At 42.5% G+C, this 19,822-nt stretch overlaps 2 protein-coding genes across 6 annotated transcripts in view; both read right to left on the bottom strand.

Annotated features, from left to right (window-relative positions):
* Positions 1–442: 442 nt before the first annotated feature.
* LOC310846319 (protein zyg-11 homolog B-like) lies at positions 443–12,959 on the bottom strand. 3 transcript variants are annotated; one of them, XM_083742623.1, is made up of 14 exons: positions 12,790–12,959; positions 10,440–10,605; positions 8,318–9,072; positions 7,520–7,660; positions 6,951–7,127; positions 5,923–5,987; positions 4,542–4,641; positions 4,400–4,453; positions 4,106–4,267; positions 3,639–3,686; positions 3,054–3,251; positions 2,910–2,971; positions 2,430–2,527; positions 443–1,400 (listed from the first exon to the last, which is right to left on the bottom strand). In XM_083742623.1, the coding sequence occupies exons 2-14, from the start codon at positions 10,450–10,452 to the stop codon at positions 1,210–1,212; spliced, it is 2,064 nt and encodes a 687-aa protein (XP_083598749.1). In that variant the 5' UTR covers positions 10,453–10,605; positions 12,790–12,959; the 3' UTR covers positions 443–1,209. The 3 variants fall into 3 exon arrangements, with proteins under 3 accessions (XP_083598749.1, XP_083598747.1, XP_083598748.1); XM_083742621.1 differs by lacking the exon at positions 12,790–12,959 and adding an exon at positions 11,936–12,125; XM_083742622.1 differs by lacking the exon at positions 12,790–12,959 and adding an exon at positions 11,627–11,879.
* A 2,072-nt stretch (positions 12,960–15,031) lies between these two features.
* Positions 15,032–19,822, bottom strand: part of ZYG11B (zyg-11 family member B, cell cycle regulator) — a 44,291-nt gene continuing 39,500 nt past the window's right edge. For all 3 annotated transcript variants that reach the window (XM_083742625.1, XM_083742626.1, XM_083742624.1), the window contains 2 exons: positions 18,074–18,171; positions 15,032–16,301 (listed from right to left, as the gene is read on the bottom strand). In XM_083742625.1, the coding sequence (XP_083598751.1) occupies positions 16,138–16,301; positions 18,074–18,171 (262 nt within the window). In that variant the 3' untranslated portion in view covers positions 15,032–16,137. The remainder of the gene's footprint in view (positions 16,302–18,073; positions 18,172–19,822) is intronic.

Genomic DNA, 19,822 nt, shown 5'->3' with positions numbered 1-19,822 from the left:
TAGTCCCATAACATTTGGAGGGCTGAGTTTGCCTATGCCTAGCCGGCACTTTCCATCTAAAACCACTCGCCTCCATCTGTTTTTCTGAGCCGAGAGGTTAATACATAACATCTAGCTTAGCCCTAACAACCTGTCACTCCTTTGGAAACTCAACACCAGGCACCCCCAAACTTGGCCCTCCAGCTGTTTTGGGATTACAACTCCCATCATCCCTAGCTAACAGGACCAGTGGTCAGGGATGATGGGAATTGTAGTCCCAAAACAGCTGGAGGGCCGAGTTTGGGGATGCATGCTCAACACAATGGATGAAATTTTTCAGCTAAGCCTGCTCTACTACAAAGTTGCTGCTTTCCATAATAGTATGATAATTCTTGTGAAGCCTCCATTTCACCCTTCATGCCAACCAGTTTGATCAAAGAAAAAACTTGCAGTCACATCTCTGTACCATCATTGGACATGCCTTTTATTTTAAGTATTAAAACCTAGAAAGTATCTTGAAAGATTTCCCCCCTCCAAGTACAAAAATAGTTTGCGTACACTCGTAAACAATGTGGATGCACAACTGACAAAGCCAGAATCTCCCCTGTACAACATGCACATAGAATGTGTGTAAGCCCCTCACGAACGCTTTGGACTGGCTTAAAAGCCTGTTGAAGACTAATTCAACATTTTAGTTGAAACAGCCTACCTCTCCCTTGCCCAGGATTTTCAAAACCCCTCTGCCTTCACCGCATGGGATTTTAAAAGTGTTTCTCCAAGGCTAAGCCAATCCTATTTTCTCTCGGCTACCACAAGCAATACAGAGATTACTGTTGGTAAGGCATGGACAAAAAAATGGAACAGTTCCTGGACTGACAAGAAGAAAGATTACTGGCACAAGAACAAGTAGCTTTTAAAGCCTCCATTTGCAGTGTCCTTGACCACCACCATATGAAACTGGTGACTTACGAAACCAACAGACTCTTTTCAAGACCTGTACAGTCAGCTACTAAGCAGTTTTCTCTTGGGACGGTGCCCCATTTCCCTTTTCAGAAGGCAAGTTACAATTTAAAGCTACTTGTCGGAGACTTCCAGATGTGCATGCCATACAAGTACCCTCAGATCTTACAAGGAGGACCATCTTGATCCGAAATGCCCTGAGAAAGCATTAAGAAATCACCATCGCAGCTTCTGCACATGACAAAATGAAAGAAACAGCCGTGCCCTCGGTTATCCATTTGACTTGGCTTGTATCTCCTTTCGCTGTTTAGGCTTCCCATAATATTTCATGTGAGTGTCCACGTAAGATAGTATCTCGTTTGTTAGATACTGGACATCTGGATCGCTCTGGTCATTTTCTTTAATATTATATAAATGCTGTAGCCCATTCTCTTCTATTAACATGGAACAGTATCTGGCAGCTGAAGAGAAACAAAAATCTGTTTATTAGATTATCCAACATGAATGGAACATAACCACTCTACCTTCACTTCTACACTTCGCTCCTGACTTCGGGACATTGAGATTCCTCATTTAACACAGAAGTTTTAAGCACAGACATAGCAGAGTCATACCTTGGTTTTTGAACAGCTTAGTTCTCAAATGTTTTGGCTCCCGAACGCCACAAACCCAGAAGTGACCGTTCCGGTTTGTGAACTATTTTTGGAAGCCAAATGCCCGAAGGGGCTTCTGCAGCTTCCGATTGGCTGTAGGAGCTTCCTGCAGCCAATCAGAAGTTGTGCTTTGGTTTCCGAACATTTTGGAAGTCGAACGGACTTCCAGAACAGATTCCGTTCAGCTTCCAAGGTACAACTGTACTCAGTTTGTATTTTTGCAGAGAAGTATGGAGTTTAAAAGGTGTTCATTGCTGCAGTTTGTGTGACATAACTGAAGGTAAGAATGCCCCCTGAGGGAATTTTAAAGTTTGTTTCCCTACACCACGACAGGGTTCTCTAGACACACAACCCTCCTAACAGAATAGCGATTATAGTGTCGCACAAACAGAAGCATGTTGTATGCTGCAATTACCTGGTAAGAGAGAACTAAAGTCCATGTGTGTAAAAAGGCACCGGAAAACCTAGTTACCTGTTCTACATATCTGGGGCCTGGTAGACCTCACATACTTGCCAGGAAAATTCTAAAGATGCATTTGCTGTTAGAGGCAGCAGGGACTTACTCCCACCACAATTCCACAGTATTAATACCTTATTGCAATAATGGGAGGAGGAAGAGAGAGAAGGGGAGCAGCATAAATCACCCTCTGAGCTTAGAACAAATGCAGGGACAGAGCTGATCACCAAAGCATTTGGTCTGAATAGCTACAACATACATTGCATCTTCTACCAAGTTTTTTTGGGGGGTGGGGGGAAGCTACATGGACATTTCCAACAGGCTTTACAGGTTGAACTTGAAAGTCATAGGCTTATTAAAAGAAAACCATCCATACGTACGGGTTTTGCAACAGATGTGCAGAATGGCCCACGCTGCCCAAATCTGCACTCCAGGTAATGCAAAGCAGTCAAGTAATGGGTAGAAAGGCTTGAGGGACCTATGGATTGAAGAAAAGTTACCTAAGAATCATGATTAGCATTAAGGCTGGCAGAGAAAGGTGGGAGGAACTGGTGTTTGAGGCAAGGAAATGAAGATGGATTGCAGAACTACTTATGTACATAGCACTGATCTAGTAAAAATAATTACAATTGTCCAATAAATATATTGGGATCTATTTAATAACCTCTAACAAGTCATAAATGTTGGTTTGTTGTTCGCTTGGCAGATACATATTGGTAACAGGGTTCAATGTTGAGCAAGTTATTTAGAACATTTGAGGCTATTCCCTTCTGATATGTTCCAGAGGGTCCCTGCTTGCCAGGTAACCATATACAGTATACAGAATTACTGGCCAAAGCATATTTTGTCTAGAGGTATACCTATAGGCTGGCAGTGCTACCATCTTGCATTCTGGTGTCGGCCACTTCAACAGAGCTGCATGCTGTAACAGAGAGAACCAAGTGTCAACATTTCAATAAACACTGAAAATATTCGAAATAACTATGGACTCTAAGTCACCATACCAGTTTTTCAATGAGGGATCTTCTCAGTGTTTGACTCAATGCCCAGGATTGTTCGCCTCTAGAAAGCAAGTTTGAAATAATCCCGGCTGAGAAGTAGTTCACTTCCATTTCGGCGCTGCTTAGCAGCTCACTGACACGATCTATGAAGTCCTTCTGCATTAACTTGGACTGCAGCTCTCTCACTTCTGCTACATTGTTCTGATGAAGATAGAAAAAATACAACCGTGAAAATCACGAGCTGGCAAATGCCGTGCTAATTTGTTGTCACTTTATTACTGAAACTGAATAAATTTCCCCTGAAAGGAGGATGGGCCAGCATCTCTTTATATGTTGAGAAGTGTCATGCATCTCAAGTCATTAAAAAAAAAAAAAAACAGAAGTATGTATTTCACTGCTATAACAACGCTCAAGGAAATTTTTCTACTGAAGAAAAATAAACTTCCTTTCCCCACCTTTTAATGAAGGCCAGAAAAGAGAACAGCATGGAGGATTACTCTAATCATAAATGACAGATTTAATACCTTTAAAATGCACACATTAACTTTTAAAACAATTCTAGTACATTGCACTTTATTCTGCTCTTACCAAAAGGCCAAGAACTTTATGCTGTATTGAAGAGTCAGATGAAAAAGTCTGCAAAGAGAAATAGGTTTAATTATTAAGCTTAAGTAGCTGGAGGAGACTCTTGAGAGTCCCATGGACTGCAAAAAGATCAAACCTATCCATTCCGAAGGAAATCAACCCTGAGTGCTCACTGGAAGGACAGATTCTGAAGCTGAGGCTCAAATACTTTGGCCACCTCAAGACTCTCTGGAAAAAATTCTGTTGGGTAAGATTGAGGGCACAAGGAGAAGGGGACGACAGAGGACGAGATGGTTGGACAGTGTTATAGAAGCGACCTACATGAATTTGACAAAACTCTAGGAGGCAGTGGAAGACAGGAGTGCCTGGTGTGCTCTGGTCCATGGGGTTACGAAGATCGGACATGACTAATCGACTAAACAACAAAAGTGTATTTGTCAACTGGTTAGAAAGGTAGCTACCACGTTTACCTCTAAAACTCTCATAAAAAGCTCCAACCCTTTGTTATCAATGAAGTGCCCACACGTAGTTGGTGCTTCATCTGTGAGATTCCAAAGTGCGCTCAGTGTAAAATGGAAAGTTGTATCTAATTCATTCTGATTTATTTTCTGTTCAACGATTTCAAGTAGTTTCTGTAAAGGAAGAAAACGACACCATTAACTACACAGAATACATGAAGTGCAAATTTCAACATTGCACTCTCTTCCCCAAACCCTCTTAAAATATTGCTCACTGTTATGGGGAAAGGAGATGCAACAACTCACCCCAACAACAATGTAGAACTCGGCAGCAAGCTGTGCTGCTTGCTCGTCTGAAAGCTAAAAAACAAACCACATATTTGAAATCTGTATGTGGAAGAGCTTCTGATAATAAAGATGAACTAGATGAAAATGTAAAATCACATACCTTAAGTGCTAGGATAGAGATTATATTAACAGCAATTCTTTGTATATGTTGGTTTTCCTGGTTACAAAGCCACTGGACAACAAATTTCGCAGCTGCAAACCTAAAATTTAAAAGCATTGTCAGGGTATACACTTTGCAACTCTAAACCAGGTCATAGTGAAAGAACAAGATTAATAAAGCAGTTTCCCCCTTTCACTTTCACCAGTTTTTAAGCAGATATTAATCCTGTCCTGAGGCAAAGTGCAGATGAGAGAGGCCTGCTTACAACCCAAACCTAGCCGCCTTGTATGCAGAAAGGAAAGGAGAACCAAACTGACCATTCCTAAGAAGTGTTTAACTGATCAAGGCACTGACATCAGAGCTATACACCACTCTTCAATAAGTCATTGCTGTGTATTTGCTGTATAAACATGATAAGTACCTAGGGTTTCTTGACATTCCCAACCCCACCTTATCAGCACAAACAGCATCAGAAGTTTTTGCAGTGGTCTCTCCTTACTAAGCAACTGAGCCATTAAACCCAAGGCATAGGAAAAAGGAACAAGGTGCAGTTCCGTCTACTCAACTCGCAAGAGTACTCCAAGGTCTCAGATTTTCTAGTCCTGCTACATGAGGTGTGCTTAACTAGAGATGCCTGTGACATAAATTGGTACATTCTGTATACAAAAACCTTACCACTAATCTATGGCCTCTTCTCTCTCCCTCCCTCTCTCTCACACACACAGAGAATGAATAGCAACAGAAGTTATGTCAGAGCTATACACCTCGGCCGCTTACTCCCATTTGTCTGGGTCCTGGCTAATGTCCTTCATCCATCAATACTGCATGCTCCAGTGAAGCAACCGAGTCACATGGACTGCCACTTGGGTAAGCAACTTCAGTTTATTTGGCATCATATTTGCACTGGCCTTCAAGGCAGCATGTGGGAACACTCTACCAAAGCCTCTGGGATTCCTCCAACTGGGCAGGCAGGGAAATTAAAAAGTTCTTTTTCCCCATGCCTCAAAGTGAATGTGTGTCTTCATCAGAATGCAGAAACCCTAGAGCAGGGGTCAGCAACCTTTTTCAGCTGTGGGCCGGTCCAGCATCCCTCAGACCATGTGGTGGGCCGGACTATATGGGGGGGGGGGGAATGAACAAATTCCTATGCCCCACAAATAACCCAGAGATGCATTTTATATAAAAGGACACATTCTACTCATGGAAAAACACGCTGATTCCTGGACCATCCACAGGCCGGATTGAGAAGGCGATTGGGCCACATCTGGCCCACGGGCCTTAGGTTGCCTACCCCTATCCTAGAGACTGAGCGAGGCGGCAGACACTATACTGGGAAGAGCTGTCTATCCCTACTGTACAGTAACAGATTGGAGTCACTTGCCTGTTAAATGGAACGTCTTGCAGGATCCTGACACTGGATAGTGAAAGAAGACAGTTCTTCTGGAGCTATATGGAAAGGGAGAACTCAGCACCATAGGGTTCTGTACTTGTTATTCTTATTCAAGTTATATACCACCCTTCGTCAAAGGCAGTTTACAGTATTTGAAGCTAATTATCCATTTATACAGGATGCATGTTTTCAGTGCTTTGCATGAGTTTGAAATTCATGAGTTTAGGTTCATTGGTTTCCATAGATCTACTAGGAACATAACTTAGTTGAGTACCACCCTACAGCCCAAACCCTCCAAATGAAACAAAATTCTCAAGTCATCAACATACAAACAAATTAAAACAGATAGTTATGTAGGGCAGGATCAGATTATTCAGCATTATGGAAGCAGAGGTAAGACAATTTCTGAGCTATACTTCTGACAGAACTTAGACTTTCCCGAAGTCAAAGACTGGGCACTAAATGGAAGAAGAGGTATATATTGGAAGAGTTAACAGCTGCATGGAGGACAGGCATTCTCTATTTTCTAACATTAAACCCACACTGGGCCACTTCACAGTCACGCCAATCAGAACCCTGTGTATGTGTTGAGGCAGTGAGTGTGTCACCCCACTCATGTGAGAGGGCAACAGTTGTGTGAACTGAGCCAGTGTGTTCTACCATGTGTGGTACATCACACATGCTACATCTGCTGCCCTCCCCAGCCCCCAAATACAGTTCTATAGATTTAAAAAACATAACACAACGTCATAAGCCAAGGATCTAAAAGAGCCAACATTTCACACCTCACACTCCAAACTGTGGCTACAGGTGACATTTTAAAAACTGACAAAAAGTTAGGGAGAATAAAAAAGAAATCCATATAATTTTTTTGTGCACCATTTGTTCTATCATTCATGTGCCCCGATTTGAGCAGCAAATCTCCTACTGTGCTTTCGTACTGGTATAACAGATGTTGTACGATCTGCTCTCTTATTAGGGCTGTTAAATTGTAACTGTATCCTACCCAAAACCCTTACCTGCTGCTGTTCAGGAAAGGTTTCCATGGCTTTGAGGAGCAGCTGGATTACGCTGGAAAGCAGGCGAACAGGCATCCCTGCTGCTAAGCCTTGTCTTGTTAAGTTAAGGGCACAGGCACTAGCAGTTAGCTGTACTGCCAAGTCCAAAGGATGATTCCTCATTCCAATGATCACAAGCTGCAGCATGAAATATGCAAAGAACCAATTCAGCACAACACATAATGGAATCAAAAATCCAATAAAAATAAGGATGGATGAATGAGAATAAACAGAGGTCTACATCTTTGGGGAATGCAGATAGGAGCTAATGGACTAAGCAATATTTGTAAAATTTGGCCACAGTGGAATAGATTGCAAGAACAGATAGGTAGCCGTGTTGGTCTGCCATAGTCAAAACAAAATTTTTTTTCCTTCCAGTAGCACCTTAAAGACCAACTAAGTTAGTTCTTGGTATGAGCTTTCATGTGCATGCACACTTCTTCAGATGTGTATCTGAAGAAGTGTGCATGCACACAAAAGCTCATACCAAGATTGCAAGAAGTTATTGCATTCAAACTAATCTGGCTTACCTTTAGGATTTCAGGCTTTGTAATTCTCATAAAACACGTTTGAGTAAAAAGGTGAAAAAAGGCTTCTTTCACAAAGCATGCCCTTTCACTGTAGCGTTTCAAAGCTTCCGAAATCTGCATTTCATTTTCTCCTCCCGATACCTTTGAACATAAAAATAATTCATTATTTTCACTAACTAGGCTCAGAATGGTCATTTCAGGTCTAATAAATTCAGTAGCTAATAAAGCCCTGCAGTAACATGGTGATCCACCAAGCCTGAAGATCCAAACCTAATCAGAATGTGTTTTACAAAAACAAACTCTGGAATGAGGTGGGGTTGCAGTTCTGGAATAGATCCATCCCTTGTGATGCACAAGCATGACCCAAAATAACTACTATAGTGTGAATAAGCCAATGTGTTGTCATGCCAACACCCTTCTCACTTCTGAGGGTCCAGATAAGTGGTAAGTGAATATGCCTGAAGACTAGCCTCAGCTTAGCCAGAGGGCTTAGGCAAAAATGGAGCTGAACAGTTTTAATGTGTGCTATTTCTTTCCAGATCTACTCCACTCTATGCGCTGCACAACTTGCTGTGCACACAGACAGGAACCTCCATTTTCCTTTTCAAATTTATTATTTCATTTAAACTCATTCTTTAATATCACACCTATTTTTCCAATTAAAATAAAAAACAACCTCATGATATAAACATTGTTGAGTCAAGGCTACAAGCAAACTGGAATAAGAACTGCCCTTCCAAACAATTTGTTAAATTTTCATGTATCATTTTAGTTATAGAACATTTAAAACCTTCAAACCTTCAAGGTTCCTTCTCCTGAAAGGAACTCTGTGTACCCAGCTTCAGTCCCGAGCAATCCCACAAACCGCATCGTTGGCCGTTGTCTGACAAAAGCTTCAACAGCCTCATCGTTAATGTATTTGCTTCCAGAAATGTCCAGAGACACAAGATTGGGCAGAATATCTTTTTGGCCTAGCAAACGAAAGGCAATATCTGATGTGGAATGCTGCTCGTCTGAGATGTCAAGGTGAATCAGATGCTTTAGTTCTCTTATTACATCTAAGAACTTTGGTGTAGGCATTTTCAAGCATTTCAAGCTATGCATAGTTAGAGACTTAAGTCGATGTTTGCAGGCCAGGAGTGCAGTTATTTTTGTGACTGAAGTATTGGAGATATCCAAGCTTTCTAACCTTGGCAGGGTAGCAACCTCTGCTAAATCTTCATCACGGAAGAGCACATTGGTAATGCTCAAAGAACGAAGACCAGACAACTGACTAAAGCACCGTTCATAAGGATTTGTAGGGGAAAGAGTTAATGAGTCCAAGACAAGGCACTGAAGGTTGTTCTGGATCCATGCACTGCTGCCAAGCCCACTCACAACATCTGCAACAGTAACAGTGTCATTCATCCCTGCAGCATCCAGTTCTACTAGTTTGTGGTGGCAGAAGGCTTTTCGGAAAGACTGGGCTGAAATCTTTGCTTTGCGGATACAAGCTTGCTTCAAACGCATCTGGTTGCCTCGGAAAATGCCCACAGTGCCATCATTCAAGAGTTCTATTAGGAAAGGAAAACAAGCCTATGTCAGAGCAAGTAAACTACTGAAATCTGGTCGTTTGTAAAGTAGGCTGTATTACTACATGGTAGGCAATAGTCCAAAAAGTGAGGCGAGAAACTGGTGAGTAGAAACAGAACCAACTGGGCAGGAAAAAGAAAATGGATTGGCGACTATTCAGTGTGATGGTGACTATTTTCTCAACTCTGTATTTTCTGCCTGTGAACACTAGATGGCAGTATAGCCCAGATGGACTATCTTCCAAGGTGAACAGACTATTCCTGACAGAGGTACAGTGGTACCTCGGGTTAAGTACTTAATTTGTTCCAGAGGTCTGTTCTTAACCTGAAGCACCACTTTAGCTAATGGGTCCTCCAGCTGCCGCTGCACAATTTCTGTTCTCATCTTGAAGCAAAGTTCTTAACCCGAGGTATTATTTCTGGGTTAGTGGAGTCTGTAACCTGAAGCATCTGTAACCTGAGGTACCACTGTATAACACAGAATCATAGAGTTGGAAGGGACCACAAAAGTCACCTAGTCCATCCCCCTGCAATGAAGGAATCTTTTGCCTAACGTACCGCTGGAATCCATGACCCTGAGTCTCATGCTCTACCAACTGAGCTATATGCAAATATGCTTAACTTGCACAGTTTATTCTACTGCTGTTTGTCCTAGCATGAGGCATATGCTAAGCAGCATGTTTCAGACCACTACTTGACCACTGGAAATAAGCACATTTTAATCTAAACATGGTGGTGAAGCTAAGGTGACAGCTAAGTTACAGACTGGGGCTCCTTTGGGAGGAAGGGCAAGATGTAAATCAAATAAATATTAATATCTAGGGCATAATTTTTAATGTTATCCTTATCCAATTTTTTGCTCCTTTGAGGATTTCATAAGACTTCTAGCCCAATATGGTCTAGATATGCATACTTTACTTACTTACTTACTTATCAAACCTTTATTAGGCATTATACAAATAAAACCATAAAAGAGAAAATAAGATATAAAAGCCTTGAAATATATATAAAAAGGCTGCAGTTGGCTACATACATATATATATATATATATACATCTAGAATCAGTGGTTTTCCTTGTTAACCTGCTCCTTGGAGGACTGCTACCAAAAACTCGGCTACCCCTGCCGTTACCCTTTGGTCAGCGTCGGATAGGTAGAGTCCCACACATTCACCTTGCTGGGGTTCCAGACCAGCCGAAAGAGGGGACAGCACGCGTTGACGGAGCGATATGCATACTTTATATAGGAAGGGAAACAGCACAGAAGAATGAGCTAGCTAGAACAAGCTGTTCTTGTCTGTGAATGACCTCATGTTCAGATCACTTGTGCTAGCACAAGAAGAACTGTTACCTCGATATGCCATTGTCTGCAGCAAGCGATCGGCCACTTCTTGAGGAAGCCTTTCAGATTCTTTCAAGCACAGTGACCCATCAGGCCGTTCTATACAGAATTTTTCTAAATCGGCAACCAAGGCATTCAAGCAGATGTCAACTAAGGAATATGGAGAAGCTTCTGCCTATCACCCATAAAAAAACAACAGCACATCAGTAAGAAACTCCTTAGGATCACAAATTGGCTTAATACATGGCTTAATTTAGTACAAATAATAAACTTACATATCTGCATTTAGTATCCACCACACGCAATATTAAAAAAGAGCCAGTACAAATTATTATTATGAATGTTCCTAACAGGTCACTACTCAGGATTATAGAATGTTTATCCTTGGATTGTTAAAACTCCTAAAGCAAGTTCCCATACGACTAACGTTCCCCAACTGGGTATAGTAAATACACTGTATGTCTCCAGCCACACTGCAGCAGGAAGACTATCCCAATTACTTACATGGGATACACTGGGGGCAAGATCTGGTTTTAAGACAAAGTATCTTCTGCACTTCCACTAAATCTTCATCATCATTTGAGGAGGCAAGTTCTTGGCAACCCCCAGATCATCGGAAGGAAGAATGTTTTTAACTGTTACAGAGTTTTGAGAATGCTTTAATTATTTTAAGAGTGTTTTACTTTTTGTTTTTAAATTGTGGGTCTATCCACCACTCTGGGCAGCTCCAGGAGGAAGGACGAGATGTGACCAAATTAAAAAACAAATTAATTCAATAAATAAACCAACAGCTGTCACAATCAGGTGGCTAAGGCTACAGCCATCTGTGGGTAAGCCCCACACTGAATTTCTTAGGGCTTACTCCTGCGTAGCCATGTTAGGAGGATTGCTCTTGAGCAGCGCCTGGCAGCCCACAGCAGAGCAACCCGGATAGATGAGTGTGGTATTATCATTATCATTCTGGCAAGCGGACCTATGAAAGAAACCCCCGCTTTTTCCTCCTCCCCAACGAAGAGGAACCCTCTCCCCAAGCTAGCCAGCCTCGTGGGAGGGACCCTAAAGTTTTAACCCAAGTTTAGTAGGCTGTGTGCGCAACCTCTCGGACCCACCAGATGGCCCGTAGCCCCCAAGACCTCCAGCCCTAACAAAACGCGCGAGGGTCTTTCAGGGACCCCAAGTCTCGGGGGTCTTTTTACCACAACCAGCCAACGCAGCCACTTTCCTGGAAACCCGAAAAACTCGGGGGTGCCAGTCGGTGGTGCTTTGGGCTCAGTCACTACTGGAACTACTCCGGGGCAACTTCCTCCTCCTCCTCCTCTGGGCAGAGTCTTCTCCCCAAAGGCTCCGGCCCCTCACCGCCCTCCGAGTCCTCCTTTTCGAAACCCCAGCGCTTCTTCCCTCCTTCTCCTGCCGCCCATTGTTTCCGCCGCCTCGCCTCCCTCCCCAGGCAACCGTTCCTCAGGTCCCCCCCAGGAAGCCAACCCCCTCCCCGCCTCCCCACCCACCTGCACGGCAGGACAGTCCCCGCAAATGGTCAGCGGGGCTCGTTGCCGGTTCTGGATGTGCAGGAACCGCACCATGGCGAACCAGGAGCCGGGATTCACTCCGCCAGCGGGAGCGGAGGGGGTGGGGTGCGCGGTGCGAAGTAACCGGAAAGCGGGCAAGGGCTCACCGGAAGCGGCGCAGCACGGACTGAAGAGGGAGGAACGCCGTTTAAGCTCCGAGGGAGAGGGTGCAAGTAAGGCGCATGCGCACTCCGAGCAGGGTTGTTTTCCCCCCTTCCCCCTCCTTTCGATGAATGGTGGAAGGGGAGGGGAGCCGTCTCCCACCACTAGAGAGCAAAGTAGATTGCAGAGTAATGGATGCAGGGCGATGGGAGCAGTCATTGTGTCCCTTTCTTGGGCCACGAATTTGTAAATACTGTACAGTCGTTTGTGCGCTAGACCTTGCTTAGCACACATTTTCTTCTTACATTTTCTTTCTTTTCCCCTCGAGTTTAATATTGAAATGGCAAATTTAGTCCAGGCAACGACCTAAATTCTGATGAATTAAACCAGAATATAGATTCAGGTAGGTAGCTGTGTTGGTCTGACACAGTCGAAATAAATAAGAAAAAATTAAAAATTGTCCAATAAAATTGGTCTCTAAGGGGCTACAGGATAATTTTTAAATTTTTCTTATTAAACCAGAATATGCTTGAGCCCTGAGGGCTCCTATAAGGTTGCTTTCATTTTTTCATTTTTGAAAATATATTTTTCTAAGCTTTAAGTTGGCCTTGTTTCTATCTGCAAGCCACCTTGAGTCCTTAGAAAGAAAAAGGTGGGGTAATAATTGGCTTTTTTTTCCAGCCAGAACTCACTTCTCAGATGGGCACCGTTGCCATTCTAGGAGAACAAGGGAGGCGTTCCTGGCAAGTTCCAGCATCTCTTTTTCTAGGAAAAAATAGCACCGATAATAACAACAACAGCTCTTTCATTTATAAACTAATCTGGGCTGTACAAGGACAAGGACACAAATGTCGTATGCAAGGTGATTCATATCAATGCCTTGTTTGTTAAGAGCCCCTACCCACAAGGTAATTTTATATATAGATCCAGTTACAGATAGGTAGCCGTGTTGGTCTGCCATAGTCAAAACAAAAAAAATTCCTTCCAGTAGCACCTTAAAGACCAACTAAGTCAGTTCTTGGTATGAGCTTTCGTGTGCATGCACACTTCTTCAGATACCACACGAAAGCTCATACCAAGAACTGACTTAGTTGGTCTTTAAGGTGCTACTGGAAGGATTTTTTTTTGTTTTTATATATAGAAATACTAGTCACACAAACTGTTTTGCCACAGATCACCAGAATGAAGTAACCCTATACTTGTAACAAAATGAAAATAACTGCTCCAAAGTTTGGATGCCAATAGGATTGCTGCTTGGCTGGCCTATAGTCCAACCATGATCAGAACTTGGATGTTAAATAGCAAGCACTTCAGGTGCTCAGTCTAGGAGAGCTTAATCTATGTTTATTCAAAACTCCCATTCTAAGCAGCTCCCTTAGCAGCTGAGGTAAGTTAACCAGAGCTTTAAATTTAGAGAAGTGGTAAGGATCCTCCAGTCCACGGGCCTAATTAAGTCCATGAGAAGTCCTAATGTCATCCATGAAGCTGGTTTCCTCAAGCCATGTGACATCAGGTATGGGGCATGTAGTGATGCAACTGCAAAGGTACAGTTATTAGCTAAAAGAGTGTCTTTAAGAATGAGGGAAGTGTTGAAAAGGAGATTGTGTATTTCAGCTTTTAAAAAGCTTACGATAAAGTACCTCACTAAGTAAGTTTAGCAGTCACGCAATATTATTTCTGTATACATGAGGGGGGATCTTGCAATAAAAAGAGGTCTTCCTGTGGGTCAGAAACCAGTGAAGAAACAGAGTAGGAAAAAACTAACAGTTCTCCCAAATGGAGGGATATAGAAAGTGGAGTCCCTCAAGGATTGTCACTGGGACTCATGCTTTTTAACTTGTTCATAAATAATGTAGCATTCATGGTGAGCAGTGAGTTAGCAAAGTTTGCGAATGATACAAAATTATTCAAGGTGGCTAAAATAAAAAGGGATTGTGAAGAACTTCAAAATAATCTCTCCAAATGGAGTGAATGGGCAGAAGAATCCCAAATGCAATTCAACATAAGCAAGTGTAAAGTATATTTGGAATACAATATACAGTTCTGGCCACCTTAGGAAAGATTTTAGACCTAGAAAAAGCAACCCAAAATTACTCCTGTTTTAGAAAAGTATGGACACAACATGTGAAACTGATTTTTCTATTTTGACAACTGGACAGATGGAAGACCTACTGCATTTCTTACTCTCTCCCCCCTCATGTATACAGAAATAATCTTGCACATAAATTTTCACTGGCCTCATAAGCTTGTAGATATGTGGTCCAGTTCTAACAATTATTTATAAGGTTGTTTAGGTTAAAACCACGGCTGCTAAATTGCACATATTTGTATTAATAAAACTGCATTGCATCAGGGTTCTGTAACAAACTTGTTTCTGTTAGTTTCTTGCTGGTGGCAACAGTTATTTGTAATTATTATTATTATTTCAGTCTCTGGCTGAAATAATATTTATTCACTGTTTCTCCATTTCCCATGACAGCTAGCACAGTACTACAGAGCTCATAAAACAACAAAATAAGGCTCTCTTTTCCTATATGCCATGCCCCATTATTTTAGGAATCTTTAGCTTTTTTGATTAAAGTGCACTCTTAGTATGAAAAGTTAATTAAAAAGCTTCCTTCTTTTAAAGTCCTGTTTAAACACATGCACATACGCTGCACACAATAAACAGTTATTCCACTTTCACCACCCATAACAAGGCTATCCCTCCAATATATGGTACCATGCTAAATCAGAGCTTGCATGAGCAGGGAAGACTGGTGTTGGTTTTTTCCTCATTTGTGAAGCAAGTTACAAAGCAACATATTAGAAAAGAAGAAGCTTAACTCATGGCATGGTTTGCTTTCCACCAGCTCTACTTTATACCATGCTTCTGCATGCTGTTACAATTTCCATTTTGTCCCATAAAACATTCACAGATTACACACATCAGAGTAAGTTTTTTAACCATGGAAAGTTTTATGTAAAACCTGAATACTCCACACAACAATGTAATTTACACCAGATTTTACATAGGATGTTGGATGAGATTTTGTAGGAGGGGGGTGCCTTGCACATACAGTTCACTGCACAAATACTGACAAAAGAGTATTTACGAGAAACAGCAAAGCAAGTAATAGTCTGTCATAAATAAGGTGATCAGATATTCTTGGTCTTGTGTGATCCCATAAGCTGAGGAAGTTCTTTCCACCTTAGCCATCCTTTTGGTGGAGAGCTCCATAGTTTTCCTACCCTTTTTGTTAGGCATACACTTAATGTTTCAGTAAGTGTAAGAGCACTGTTGTGTTGTTTTTTTCTTCATTAAAAAATATGCAATTCACTCCTTTCCCACCCATGCCTTTGGCTCCCCTGAAATAGAATCTAGTTTCTTCCTATAAGCAGATTCTCACTACAGCATATTAGGGGAAGATAAACTGTCAATTCATAACTCAGGTGCCCTTGCTAGTGTGTGTGTAAAACCAACAAATTCTGAAGGCTCCATATGGATTGAAAAGGTCCCTGGAGGAACAAGACATTCTTGGTCACCTTACTCATAACTAGTTGTGTTTTAATGTGTGGATACATAACATTGTTTTGAGCTCAGTAGTGCTGAAGTTACAAGCACAAATAGTTCTATTCAAATACTGAGTTGGTGAACAGTTCTATTTAAAACACAACTATTCTGAAGGGATGAAGCAAGCAGAAACAAAATGTCTGTACTTGGAAATCACAAATTCCTAGAAGTTTCATTTTGGATGTGCATTTGAATTGTACAGTCTCCACTTTTCCACAGCCAGAGGTGATCCAATACACACAACCAGTTTAGGAATTAATCCTAGATCCTTGTGAAAACTTTCAATTGCAGAGACCATTAAAGACCATGTTTGCCAGCCGTGTGCTGTACCTGCTTCCACAACAGCTGGCAAATAAGCTTCAAAGGTGATCAATGTAACAGAAGCCATTCCAACTAGAGATACTTCATAAGGGATTATTAGAGGATAATTTACACACCTATTCCCTGTTACATTTTTCTTTCAATTTGGCTTAGCTTCTGTCTGTTTTTAACATGGAGGTGGCCGCCCATGACGCAAAATATGTTTTTCTAAACTATCTAAGATTGAGATAGCGATTCGCTGAACATCTGGATCAGTCTGGCTGTTTTCCTTGATGTTAAACAAGTGGTGCAAGCCGCCTTCTTCTATCAGCATACTGCAGTACCTGGCAGCTAAAACAACAACAAAGAAGAGGGAAACAAATTCAGTTAGGTCAAGAATTTAGATACTTACTTCCCATCACTTTTCACACAACTCTTCCAATTTAAGTTCTGGTTATAAGTGCAAAGGGATTTTACAAAATTATTTTGCAAACTATAGTAAAAACAAGTGTTCCCCAGTCCTCCTCCATGCTCTTCTTATTGAAGGGATAGCAGTTGCAAAGCCACCATTAAGTATGTCCTCACGTGACATTTGTAGGTGCCGATTACATGCTTCAGGAATGGAAACTGTCTCTCCCACATGCTCAGACTCAGGAGGGTGGTGTAGAAGAGAGAGAACAATAACTAAGAATCCAATCCAAAAGAGGCCAAGGGACAGCTTAATTCTCCCACATGCCTGCAATCCTACCTCCGTGGATTTAGAGAGGTGATGAACAAAACTTCTAAACTCCTTCCAACCTGATCAAGCTCCTTGCTCTTTCAAGCCCATCTTCCTACATCACAGAACCTTCTCATTTCTCCCAGTTTAAGCCTCCCCACTCTTTAAAGCTGGCACCACACCCCTGCTGTACCCGCAATGGCTTCTTGACTGCCATTCAAGGGCTAGCTTTCTATTTCTTTTTTATGGACCCCTGTAGTATTTCTCTAAGGAGGTAAGTTGAATATATTTGTGTCCTATCCTGGGGGGTGACCAAGTGAGCAGTTAGTGCTAGCTCTTTTTTTCGTTTCTGAACAAGTGCTAACTTCCAAGTGATCCAATTTATCAATGCATTTATCATTGGTTCCTGCGCTGCAAGAAGTGAGGTTACAGGGAACCAGGCAGAGGGCCTTCTCGGTAGTGGCGCCTGCCCTGTGGAACGTCCTCCCAGCAGATGTCAAGGCAATAAACAACTATTTTACTTTTAAAAGACAACTGAAGGTGGCCCTGTTTAGGGAAGTTTTTAATGTCTGATGCTGTATTGTTTTTAATACTCAGTTGGAAGCCGCCTAGAGTGGCTGGGGAAACCCAGCTAGATGGGCAGGGTATAAATACAGTGGTACCTCAGGTTAAGTACTACATTCATTTCGGAGGTCCGTACTTAACCTGAAACTGTTCTTAACCTGAAGCACCACTTTAGCTAATGGGGCCTCCTGCTGCTGCCGCGCCCCCGGAGCACGATTTCTGTTCTCATCCTGAAGCAAAGTGCCTAACCTGAAGCACTATTTCTGGGTTAACAAAGTCTGTAACCTGAAGCGTATCTAACCTGAAGCGTATGTAACCCGAGGTACCACTGTAATAAATTACTTATTTTTTTATTATTATTATTATTATTATTATTACATTTGTTTTCAGGTTTTATTCCTAGTTTTTTGGGGGGGAAATAGTTCAAAGCAGCATGCATGCTATTCTCTCATTTTATCCTCACAATGATTCTGTGAGATAGATTTGAGAGAGAGAGATTTGTCAAGTGTGCTTCATAGCCTGAGGAATGTCAGCCTTGATTAAAGTCCAAGACTCCATCCACTGATTCACACTGACACATAGAAACATATATATTTAGAACACACACACACACCAACAGCAACAACTCTGCATTTTTAACCTGTGTTAAAACCCATAAGCTTATCTGATATGAAGTTTCACATATAATATCTAGAAATGTTGTCAGATTGCTTTCTCTAAAGAAAATCGAGTGTTAAAGCAGAGACATGGCTCAAGATCACAAAAATATAGAGTCTGGAAATCACTCCAACTACAGGTTGAAAAAGGTGCTTAAGATGTAGAGTTTTGTCTCGGTACATACGGTTCTTGCTGCAAACGTGCTGCATGGCCCACACTGCCCACAGCTGTACCCCAGGAGTCATGAAGCAGCCAAGCAAGGGGAAAAAGGGATTGAAAGACCTGTTCACGAGAATAAAAAGCAGAGATGCCATCACTCTATGTTTGCAACATGATTAAAACAAGCCTATTTTGTACTAAAATATCTACCTAGCTTGTGAAAAAGAGGGTATTCAAAGAGGCCTGAACTGCTTCCATTTTCTTCTGACCCACAGTTCTTGTTCCAAACTGGAGTACATGAGGAGACAACATCTTAACCTATGGGCATAGGAATCCACGCACAGCCTGGCACCATCTGATGTGCAGCTAAATCTCATCACTGCACCCCTTCAATCTCATTTCTACAGGGATATGTACTTCCAACAAAGGAAGGGAGAGAAACCAGGTAGAAATCTTTAGATACAAACTAGATGCAATACGTTGCATGTATTTTTTTTTTAAACAAAAACCACACTCTGGAGGCTGCAACCTCGAGCAGAGGGATGGTGCAAGGAAAGAGTTGCCTGCATCTTCTTTGCAGTAAGGAAATCAGCCAAGAATGGCAATTTTGAACAGAAAAACTGTCCAAAGGAAAAGCTTAAGCAGCTCTTTTCACACCCTTATTGCTCCAGATTGGGGGGGGGGCGGAAAAAGCAAAAACATTTTACAGATCTGTGTGGTAGTTCATTCCCCAGTTAATACGTTGCCAGGCAGAATTACAACAGCAGTAACTACCGTATTTTTCGTCCCATAGGATGCTCCGTCCCATAGGACGCACCTAGTTTTTTGGGGGGGAAATAAAGGAAATTTTCCCCCTTTATTTCCCCCCCAAAACCAGGTCGGGGGAACCGAACCAGGTCAAGGAACAGCGGGATGGCGGCGCTGCGCCTCCCTGCTGTCCCCCGAGCTTGTGGGGCTGGCTGATGTCTGCCCGGCACGCGGGGCGCTCTGCTTCAGGATGCCTTTTGCGCCGGCCGGCAGGCTGCTATCCACAGCGTGGGGAGCCCTGCAGGGAATTCCTGCAGGGTCCCCACGCTGCGGATGTCTGCCCGGCATGAGGGGCACTCTGCTTCAGGGCGCCTCCCGCGCCAGGCAGCAGGCTGCTATCCACAGCGTAGGGAGCCCTGCGGGAACTCCCGCAGGGCTGCCTAGGCTGCGGATGTGTTCCCGAAGTGCACACTGACCCCTCTCACTCTCCAAGCTTCAGCGAAAGCCTGCATTCGCCACATAGGATGCACCCAGATTTCCCCTTCATTTTTGGAGGGGAAAAAGTGTGTCGTATAGGGCGAAAAATACGGTCCTTCATGTCCTGAATATTTGTGGCTGGGCGGCAGTTATCTAACACCTCAAGGTCTACGGAGGTTTTCTTCAGAAGAGTCACATACTACAGTACCACTTCCTTCAACACCTGCCCAGTCAATCCCTCCCTGCTAAAAGCCGCAATGGGCCTCCAAGTAGAAAATGCCAGCGTAATTTTATGTGCCTGTTCATAGCATTAGAGTGTACGGCAATTATATTAATTGCTGTAATCTGTCTCAGCAGCATTAGTGCTAAATTCAGTAGGGTATGATACTTTGCATATTGGAGCATAACCACCACTGAAGACAACTGGAGTTACTTCTGAGTAAGCATGCACAGGATTGCACTGCAGAGGCGTTGCAAGTGAACGGTGCAATCCTGCACACATCCACTCAGAAATAACTCTTCCCGAGTTCATTGGGCCTTATTCCCAGTT

The sequence above is a fragment of the Podarcis gaigeae genome (genome assembly GCF_964106915.1).
Source record: "Podarcis gaigeae genome assembly, chromosome: 6".
Taxonomy (NCBI): domain Eukaryota; kingdom Metazoa; phylum Chordata; class Lepidosauria; order Squamata; family Lacertidae; genus Podarcis; species Podarcis gaigeae.
Note: the sequence above shows the minus strand (reverse complement) of the source record. Positions and strands in the feature narration are given on the sequence as shown.